Source organism: Athene cunicularia (genome assembly GCF_003259725.1).
Source record: "Athene cunicularia isolate RWA chromosome 19 unlocalized genomic scaffold, athCun1 chr19_part1, whole genome shotgun sequence".
Classification (NCBI taxonomy): Eukaryota; Metazoa; Chordata; class Aves; order Strigiformes; family Strigidae; genus Athene; species Athene cunicularia.
Genome location: NW_020799124.1, coordinates 7,105,437 through 7,115,566, shown reverse-complemented (window position 1 = coordinate 7,115,566; position 10,130 = coordinate 7,105,437). Strand labels below are relative to the sequence as shown.

Below are 10,130 nucleotides of genomic sequence, written 5' to 3'. Positions count from 1 at the left end.
GACGGGGAGAGCCGCGCTGCCGGGGCACGTCGGGCAGCCGCCGCCCGGCGCCGCAGGCGCACCCCGCGGCACGGTGAGCACTGACCCTGGGCGCCCTGGTGGGCTTCGGGTCTCTGGGGTGTTGGCAGCCCAACTCTTCCATCCTGTAACTGGACTCCTGGAGATGCTGCTGTGGATGGGAGGTGCCGGCCCAGCGTCCAGGCCAGGGCCCCCTTGGGCTTTGCACCGCTTTATATTTTTAGTTTATTCTGTATGGCTTGATGTCAGCAATGGTTAGAGAGATGCAACTCCCACTTGGGAAATTCAGCTGTCTGCGGTGGTTTTACTGCTGTGGAAGGAGCCATGACATCTCCCAAGGCCTCATGGTGGCATGGAGGAAAAGGGCTGGCACACAGTGAAGTTATCTCTATGCTTTAGTGAGCTTTGAGACTTCTACTATGTGTTACACACCCAGCAGTAACCACAAAACCTGCTGATGTTGATCTGCCTGGCCAGAGGGAGTCATTTCACACACGTTAAGGGGTTTAACTCTGCTCCAAGCAACCTCTCTTGCTCCTGTGTGTTCAGGACTGGGCCTTTTGGCTCTCATGAGCTGCCTTCTGGGCTTGTGGATGAGTAACTGGATTCTTAGAGAGCAAGAGGGCTGGGGCCAGCTGTGTTTAGGACATGGGAAAAATGAAGGCGAGATTAAGAAAGGGCTCTGTGCCTTGTCAGGCTGTCTCTGCATCTGGCAGGGCTGGTGATGGATGGCCCCAGGAGGCAGCCTGGTCATCCCCCTCCTGCCTCTGATTTTTCTCCCAAAACCCTGACACGGAGCATCACCCCTGCAGGCACCATCCCAGGCAGAGGGTCTGCCATGCCCCGGGCAGGAGGGCAGTGAGGCAGAGCTGCGAAGGGCACGCAGCAGGAGATGGGCAGATAGAAGCAGCCTGTGCCCCGTGGCTCATGGGGCTCCCTTTTGGGGGTCATGGCCATGGGTGGGTGGCAAGAGACACCCAGCGGCTCCGGGCCCAGACAGGGAAGAGCCTTTGTGACACCAGTTATTGCAGATCCCCTGTGGCAGCAAACTGGGGTGCAGCTGGCGGCAGCACCAGCAGGCAGAGGGGATGGAAGCAGCACCATAGCGGTGCCCGCAGGCGGGAGGGGAGGGGGGGTGCCCTCACGGCTGGCGGAAGGCTGGAGGCTTTGTGCTAAGTTGGTTGTTTATCCTACTTGAAGCAGGAAGCTGCTGCAGCCAAGCCAGCAAAGTGCTTTGTTGTCCACCCCTCTCCCAGCAAGAGCTTGGCCAGGCAGCGGCTGTGTCCGTCATCCCACCAGCTTCGGGCAACGCTCACGCCTCAGCGCGTGGGCAAAGCCAGCGCTGGCTGAGCTTTGGCTCCCAACCCGGTTAGCCCGGCAGCCGGTGGTCAGCGTGGGGCTGAGGAGGGCATCCATCCCTCCCATTGCTCCCGTGGCTGGTCCCAGCCCAGCAGTGGAGATCAGGTCCCTGCATGGGACAGGGTCTGGTGCATCTGCCCCTTTCTGCGCCTCTAAACAGCCTCCCCTCTGCAGTCAAAGCCCGAGGCTTTCTGCTCTGCGGGAAGGTTTGGGGAGAGGTCCTCTTTGGGAATCAGGGTCTGCAGTGGGGGGGTGTTGGGAAGAGGACTCCTTGCTGGGTTTCACCAGCAGCTCCTCGACCAGACGGTGCATCCGGCAGCCGGCATCGTGGATTTCCCCTAGGGAGCTCCCTGCCTGTGATTGTCGCGGGCTCAATGGCTGCGTGCAGTGCCCAGCCCTCCTCTTCCCAAGAGCCAGCCCTGCTCACTGGTGCATCCATCCTCCTCCACTGGAGATGCTCTGGCTGAGCCTCCTGCCCCTGCCCGCTGGTGGGAGATGCTCTGCCCCTGTGGAGGGCAGGATGGGATACTGGGGTTTTATCTTAGGCCTGCAGCCGTTCAGGCAGGTATTTAGCCTTTGCCTCATGGGGTTTGTCCTGACTGGTGGGAAGTGCAGCCGTGTCCCTCTTGAGCTGGGGGCCATCGTTGCACTGACGAGCAGGGGGAACCAATTCTGCCCTCAGGAGCACAACCAACTGACCTGGAGCCTCCACTTCTGTGGTCTGCTCAGAAACAGGGGAGAAAGAAGCAGAGCTGGGATGGGATATCTGCCAGGTTTGCCGAGCGGCTTGGCTCAGACCCACAGCAGCGAGCCCCGGCGTGCTGCCGGCTCCGTTCCCCCTGTTTCCCAGCACATCTGGAGCAGGCACAGTCACTGGAGGTCTGTCGCCGCTCCCACGCCCCAGCACCGGCTCTAACACCTGCATTTCTCCAGCATGGCCCCACGGCTTTGTTCCCACTCCCGGACGCCCCCAGCTAGATGTAATTGCAGGGCCCTGGCATCCCCACAGCTGCCAAGGGGTGCTGGAGGAGGAGGAGGGGGCTGTGATGCTGCGGGGACACACATCTTGGCACTCCTGTGTGGTGGGAGGAGGGTGGGGAGCTTAGGGGAATCTCATGGGCTTGTCTCCTTTGTCATTGTCACCATCTGCCCTGTGACACCAGGGCTCTGTTTTCCCTGAAAAAGCTTTTAAGGAAGCCATAGGCAGTAAGATTCTTGGTGCTGGTAAGATGATGCTTTTAAAATTAATGGTGAGCAGTCGTTTATTCCCGCTGGGCTTCCAAGCAACATCTTCTGCAGGTAGAAATGGTCAGGATGCCCTTAAAAATGGTGAAAAGTCAGCCCTGCCACTGGGGAGCTGGCCTCCTTTTCCTTGCCTGGGCTCACTATCTGCTGTGTTCAAATTACACGTACAGGGGAAAAAAGAAAAGGGATCCCCTATAAAACCAGACTCAGAGAGGGAGTTCAGGGGAAAAAAGAAAAGGAATCCCCTATAAAACCAGACTCAGAGAGGGAGTTCAGGGGAAACAGGGAGGAGTCCCCTCTCACCAAGGGAGCTTTGGGTGCTGGGGAGCCCCAGCCCGGCACACACCCCTCCCGTGGGCCCCTGGTTTGGTGTTCCCGCAGCATCTGGGCTTGTTGCAGAAGGGGCAGAGGTACCACAGGGACTGACTGCAGGGACCAGCCGCAGGGCTCTGCTGCACTTCCCACTGGTAGGAACGGGCACTTTTCCTCCCCGCCTGTGCTTGCCGGACAGCTGTGTCCCGGGTCTTTGGGTGTGTGGAGATCAGCATCTGCTGTTACAGCAGTCGGTACCATTCCTTCCTGGGGATGTATTTCAAAGCCAGCTGCTCTGTTGAGGATCAGCTCTTTTTCCTCTCTGTCTGGTGCCCAGCTCTTGGCAGATCTGCCTTAACTGGGCTGCAATCCTACATCCCCATCCTGGCAGTTCCATTGTGTCCCTAAGGTGCTGCTGAGAGCCCTTACCCCTCCTTTTGCCTTTGGCCCACTTGTTTTCAGAGGTGGCTTTGCTTTCTCTCCCTAAAAGCCAGTTCTTGGGCTACACCTTCTTCTGAGCATGAAGCTGGCATCAGACAGGAGACCTACAGGTCAGGGACCCATGATGGATTTGGCCCTGAAAAGCCTGACAAGGCAAAGGAATGTTCAAACTGGGTGCCCCAGCTTCTCCTCTCCTCAGACAAATTTTGGCCCCTCTCTTAGGGTTTGGTTGCAGCTCTAGCCTTGAAGATCTCTGAGTGGGATCTAGTGGTGGTACCTTCAGAGGGATTTCATGGGTCTAATCCTGCTGCTGGTGCAGGGTGCCAAGGCTGCTGGTGGGACACGTGTTGACTTTGAGCTTTGGCTTGGGAAAGCCATGGCATTTCACAGCACTGGGAAGCTTTTCTCCACCCAGGCGGCTTGTGGGTGGAAGAGCAAGTCCAAGTCCCCATCCTCCTGCTGATCTTGCCCCTCTTGCAGGTGGGAGGTGGTACAAGCGGCACCTGACCTACCGGGTGGTGAACTGGCCCCCCTACCTGCCGCAGCACGAGGTGCGCCTGGCCGTGAAAGCCGCCTTCGAGCTCTGGAGCAATGTGTCCTCGCTGGTGTTTTGGGAGGCGCGGGACGGCCTGGCTGACATCCGCCTGACTTTCTTCCATGGGGACCACAACGATGGACTCAACAACGCCTTCGATGGGCCAGGTGCTGGTCGCTTCCCCCTCGTAAGCTTCTCTTTTACAACATGAGCTCTTCCCTGGCAGGCAGGAGGGCTGGGGCAGTGATGGGTTGTGGGTGATGGAGGCAAGGCTCTGCCCCAGCAGTCCCTCTAACCCAGTTTGCACCAGTTTGCTTTCTGATTTGAGGTCCTCACTCCCAACTCTGCAAGGTCTGCCAGTGAGGCGACCGAGATACTCATTACAGGATCATGCTGATGGCCTTCGAGGAGCCCTCCCCACCCTGACAGCATCCTCCAAACCTGAGCTCTTTACTTCCAGCTGACCCTTTCTGCTAATCCGCTATCAGACAAGTCCAGGTTTTCTCTTGTTGAACCTTTGCCTGGTATGGGTCCCTGCAGTGGCTTCAGGCCCTGGCCCAAGCCCAGCAAGAAACCAAACCCATAAACCACAGAGCAGACAAACCCCCCCGTGCTCAGGAGCAGAAGGTTTGGGTTGCACCTGCAGTGGGAAGCAGTCATGGGAAGCTGCTGTTCTTTCTCAGGAGACCTCCCAAAGAGCTAAAATTGGTGCATATTTAAGCAAACCAAACCTGCATGTGCCCCGCTGCCCCTCAGCTTGTGGCTGAGGTCCTCTCCTGCCACGTGGTCCCTGATGGCTCTTGTGTCCACAGGAGGTGCCCTGGCTCATGCCTTCTTCCCCCGGCGTGGAGAAGCCCACTTCGACAGCGCCGAGCGCTGGTCCCTGCACAGCGGCAAAGGGCGCAACCTCTTCATCGTGGTGGCACACGAGGTTGGCCACACGCTGGGGCTGGAGCACTCTCCCGTCAAGAGTGCCCTGATGTCTCCCTACTACAAGAAGCTCAGCAAGGATTTTGTCCTCAGCTGGGATGACATCTTGGCTGTCCAGAACTTGTATGGTGAGCCTGGTTTCCCCGAGTGTCCCTCGGTTCCTCCAGGGCTGCTCCCTGGAATGGAGAGTGAGGAGCAGATCTCTGCAAGGGGAGAGGACTGTGTGCAAGGGTCATGGTGGGGATGGGCCCCATCCCTTTGTGGTTGGGGAGGAAGATACGGTAGAGCATGTGGGATGGGTACTAGATCCTCTAGGGCAGGGAAGTTTGGACTTGCTCCGTGCTTGCTTTCAACCAGGGAAACACTGGTGCCTGTTTTTTGGGGGTACCAAGGGGTCTCTACCACCACCCTATAGAGACAGGAACCAGACAGTGGGACAAGGAGTGTTTGGAGCCCTGGGATGGGTCCTCAGCCCTGGGCTCACACAGTGCTCTGAGGAATGCTGTTTCCCTGTCCCTGCTCCACAACTCCCTGCCTTCTGCTCCATCCCAGGGAAGCCCTCCAAGGGCTCAGCCATCCAGCTCCCGGGAAAGGTCTTCACTCACTTCCAGGACTGGAGCACAGACCTCTACGGCAGGGACCAGCAACAGAGGAGCCTCAGCGCCTATTACTGCCACTCCTTCTTCGATGCCATAACTGCTGGTGGGTGTTGGCAGGTGCAACCCTCTCCCACAACGTGTACCCCCACCCCTTGCCCCAGTGCTGCATCAGCCTGTTTCTGCTCTGATAAGCTCCAGTGGTGGGAGAGGTGGGTTTGGCTGGTTCACATGCTCCTAGGGCTGGTGGCATCACTGACGCACATCACTGCTGCAGAGCAGAGTTCCATCTTGAGGACTCAGCAATGGCTTGCTGTGTTAGGAGGGGGGAAGACGTCCTAAAACTTGGGCCATGGCAAAGCTTATTCACTGCAGGAACTCGACCATGAAAGATGAGCCTTGAGCGAGAGCTGTGGTCAGCTTTTATCCTCTCCAGGCTGGAGTGGAGGCAATGAATTATGGAAGCTGAGGGGGTGGCTGGAAAGGCAGAAGGGAGCCTCCAAGAGCCAAGCATCTGTGAAGCACCGTGGAGCTGCACAGGGAGGAGAGAGGAGCTGGGGAGCAGCAGCTGGGAGGTGGGATGAGGTTTCTCACCCAGGACCCCCTCACTCCTCCCATTGCCCCACAGATGCAGATCACAACCTCTACATCTTCAAGGGCAGCCACTACTGGGTGGTGCCAGCAAGTGGCAATGCCAGCGACCCGCAGCCCCTGCAGACGCGCTGGCCTGGCCTCCCTGCTGGCATCGACGCCTGTGCCTGGTCCCAGCTCAGCGGCAAGTTTTACTTCTTCAAAGGTAGGTGAGGCAGAGACAGGAGAGCTCCCCTCAGGGCTGATGCTGCTCCTGCCTGCTGGTCTGGCTGTCCGGGTGGGGCTGGAACACCTTCTCCTGCTCACGGCCCCTGTCCCCTCTCACTGGTCCCATCCCAGTGCAGAACTGGGGCATCACTGGGTCCCAGGTGTGCAAAAGCCCACAAAAGCCTTGGGCTCAGTGCCTGCCACAGATTAACCGTATGGCCTTGGGCATATCACCCCGGCAGCCTGTGTCACCCCCCTTGTGCCTCAGTTTCCCCTTTAACGCATTCAGGAGAGCAATGCTCACTTGTGTTTAAAAACAAAACCAGATGCCTCATACTTTTCAGGTTCTTAGAGGAGAAAACTCTCCCCAAAGACATGTGGCCGCAGGGAAGCTGAGATGAGTGTGGTGTTTCCATGGCACACATGGTTCCCTATGTCGTGCCAGTGGCTGAGCTGCCATGGGGAGCTCAAATGCCATCTGCAAGCTGCCGGGCAGCACGCTGCAGCCAGACGGGTAGAGGAAGGTCAAATCAGGCAGCCTGGCTGCCAGGGTCAGCCCCAGCTTTTAATGGAAACCAGTTGCTGGCTAATCAGAAAGGGGGCTTTGTTGTTGTGCTGGGTGAAAGCCAAAAGCCCCTCTCCCTCCCCAGCCTTCAGCCGTTCCCTCCCTCCCTGGGGCTGGGTCAGGCCACGTCTTGCAAGCAGAAAGGGGCTTTTGTCTGCCTGCTTCGAAGGAACAGGGCTCTGGGGGACAGGGCTCTGGGGGACAGGGCTCTGCGGGGACAGCCAAGCGCTTGGCCCCAACTGCAATTCCTGCTGTTGCAGTCTGGTCTGGCTTGTCCTGGTCGTGAAGGGGTCTGGCTCCATCCTCCATCTGTCCTGCCTGCCATGTAGGAACAGAGAGGAGCTTTGCAAGGAAGCAGCGTGGGCTAGCAGACGGTGTGGTGGCCTTGCTCTGTCCCTGGCAGTCCCTTTCAAGCCCCTGAGCTACCGTGCCTCAGTTTCCCCCCCCCCCAGCCTGATCTGTGGGGCAGCCTCGAAGTGGTGCTGGTTGGGTCACCACCAGGATGGGTGTCACAGATGCCTGTCTTGGGCTGCAAGGTTGGCTCCGTGGCTGAGTCCTTCCATGTCTCCTGGAGCTGGTCCTGTGATGGACCCCACTGGGGTGGGCTCGAACCCCTCTTCCCTGCTCTCCCCAGGTGGCCGATGCTGGTGCTACACAGGCTCCACCTTGGCGGCAGGTTTTCCCCAGAAATGCAGCGCCCGTGGCCTCCCGCGGCACCCCGACACCGCACTCTACTTCCAGCAGCTCCAGCGCCTGGTCCTCTTCAAAGGACCCAAGTACTTCGTGGTGAGCGAGGAGACCCTCAGCACGGAGCCCTACTACCCCCGCAGCCTGCGGGACTGGGAGGGCTTGCCCCCTGGCACGGCGGGCGCCCTCAACCATCGCGACGGCTTTGTCTACTTCTTTCGGGATGACCAGTACTGGCAATTTGACCGGGCGAAACTGCAAGTGGTGGCCACCGGCAAATGGGCCACCCAGTTACCCTGGATGGGCTGCTGGGATGCAAATGGTGGGCAGCTCCTCTTCTGAGCAGTGTGCTGGGACAAAAAGGGGAGGCTGAACCCCACCTTGCTCACCGCTGCCTGGATCCTTTATTTGACTCTGGATTCCTGTCGGGGAAGGGTTCGGCAGGGACCGGCAGGCCGGGGCTGCCTGCGGACGGCTGGAGCTGTGGGTCAGTGGAGCGATGCCCTGGCGCAGCGGGGATGCAGCTGTCAGCCCAGGCAGTTCTGCTGTGGCCAGGGGGGCTGGAGGCTTTGGGAGACAGTATTTTTTTAAAAAGACCACAAAAAAGGGGCACAAGCCATGGAGACTGCAAACACACCCATTTCTGTTAAAGTTCAGGATATTGTTACATGTTGGTTGTTTTTGTTTTTTTTTAAAGCAGGACTGGGGTTTGTTGCTACTTTAGCTGTTATTTTCCCATGATCAGGCAGAGAAGTGTCTCGCTGTTGCTTGGTCTGGGGCTTGAGTGGTTTTAAATAAGAGACTGAGAATATTTCCTGGCTAGACAAAAAGAAAAGAGACATTTGGACAAAAATACAGGTCTGTGTTGAGCTTTGACTCCACTGTGTGCGCAGAGCCCCCTGCTCCTACCTCACCCCCTCCCTTGCCCCGGGGATGGAGGACAAGCCCATCCTCTGTAGGTGTTTGCTGGGCTGCGTTCACGTCCCAGCTCTGGTGAGGCACCAATGCCGTGGGATTTCTGGGGAGAAAGCGGAGGGGTTTGGTGTAGGAGCCTCTTTGGGGTGAAAGGAGTGGGGACGTACCGCTGAGCTGCTGACTGTGTTGCTGTAAGATGGTGCTGTGCAGCTCGAGGGCAGCAGGAGGTTGCAGCTTGACTTTCTGATGGGTTTGGGATGGCTGGGTGGGTTCTCTGGTATCTAATAAGGGTTGTGCTTACTTGGCAGCCTTTCGTGTGTACAGAACAACTGTCTGTCCTCTGCTCTGTCTGCAAGTGAATGGATCAACGTATGTTTGAGTCCTGTGCCCCTCTGCCACAGTTGGAAAATTACTGGGGGAGGGAGGGGAAGTGAAGAGGGTGAGCAGGACAGACAGACATGTCGGTGCATGCAGGCTCATGAGGACAACTCAGCTGCATATTCCTCATTCCTTTCCCAAAGCAGGCTCCCCACCTGGATACGCCCCTGGCTCCTGTGCACCAAGTCACCGGTCACACCTGCAAAGGGCCATCGTCCCCCAGAGCCAGTGGGGGGGTGTTGGGTCCCTGAGGCTTGAATTCACTGGCAGCAAACGCCAGCTGTCAGTGCTGACCAGGACAGGGCTCAACTCCCTTAAGATGCCCTCTGATTTGAGAGATCTGGGGATTTTCACCTGGCAGGGTGACAGGGCTGGTACTGCCTGAGGGCTTTTGGTGCTGCCAAGTGCCAGCGGAGACGTGGGTTTGGCAGGACGGAGGGCTAACACAAGCTGTTCCGCCCGCTCTCTGGGATATTGATGAGTGAGCCCTGCCTGCACAGACACGGACACAGGGACTTCATCTGCTCAAAATCTCAGGGGCCTTTAAATGTTGCCAAAGAGACAGAGCCACATCATTTTCTTTTAGAGTTGAATGGTAATGAGGCGACATCGCAGGGAGTTCCAAGGCCTTGCAGACCTGACAGCAAGTAAAATGAACCTCTGGTTATGTGGCATTGGGGTTTCTGCTTGTTTTCATGTCACACTTCTGTAATTTTTTTTTTTTAAAGACAGTCTCCTGCTTTCTGAAAGGTCTGTATTTAAGATGTGTGTGTGTTTGGGGCTGGAGTGGGTATTTGCTGAATTTGGCCTCAGCTTTCATGCTTGCTGGATCAAATAGGGGGGATGGATCCCACTGAAAACTCACTGATGGTGATGACGCTGATGGTGAAGGAAACATGGAAACTCTCTTCCCTGCTTCATCCCAAATTACTGAGTATTTCTCCATACCTTGGGATGTGATAGGTTTTTTTTTCCCATCGTGAAGGATGAATTCATGCTGATGAGGGCTTTTCAACTCTCTACCTTTGTCCCAGCCCATTGGTGCATGAAGGTGGGTCCTTGCCTCCCGTGGGACAGGGAGAACCCTGAAACCTTCCCAGCAGCTCCTGTTTGCTTTGCTCTGTGCTGCAACAAGCCGGGGTGTCCTGCCTGTGCTGAGCAGGCAGCGTTTTACCTGCAGCGGGAAGAGCCTGCTGGCTGGTGCAGGCAGTGTCGCAGGGTTTGCAGAGACGATCCTGCCTCTCCACGTTCATGTCTCCTGCCCAGAGCTGTGTCTCTCCAGCCCCCTTGGCTGCCACCAGCCATGGGACCTGCAGCATGATGGGGAGATTGGGGGGGTGGGGGGTGGGAG

General features: G+C 57.5%; 1 protein-coding gene across 1 annotated transcript in view; it reads left to right on the top strand.

Moving 5' to 3' along the window:
• The window catches only part of MMP28 (matrix metallopeptidase 28), a 12,490-nt gene extending 4,138 nt beyond the window's left edge, over positions 1 to 8,352 (top strand). Inside the window, exons 4-9 of the mRNA XM_026861856.1 lie at positions 5 to 73; positions 3,856 to 4,077; positions 4,723 to 4,968; positions 5,393 to 5,542; positions 6,065 to 6,232; positions 7,434 to 8,352. Coding sequence (XP_026717657.1) covers positions 5 to 73; positions 3,856 to 4,077; positions 4,723 to 4,968; positions 5,393 to 5,542; positions 6,065 to 6,232; positions 7,434 to 7,828 — 1,250 coding nt within the window. The 3' untranslated portion in view covers positions 7,829 to 8,352. The remainder of the gene's footprint in view (positions 1 to 4; positions 74 to 3,855; positions 4,078 to 4,722; positions 4,969 to 5,392; positions 5,543 to 6,064; positions 6,233 to 7,433) is intronic.
• Positions 8,353 to 10,130: the final 1,778 nt, after the last annotated feature.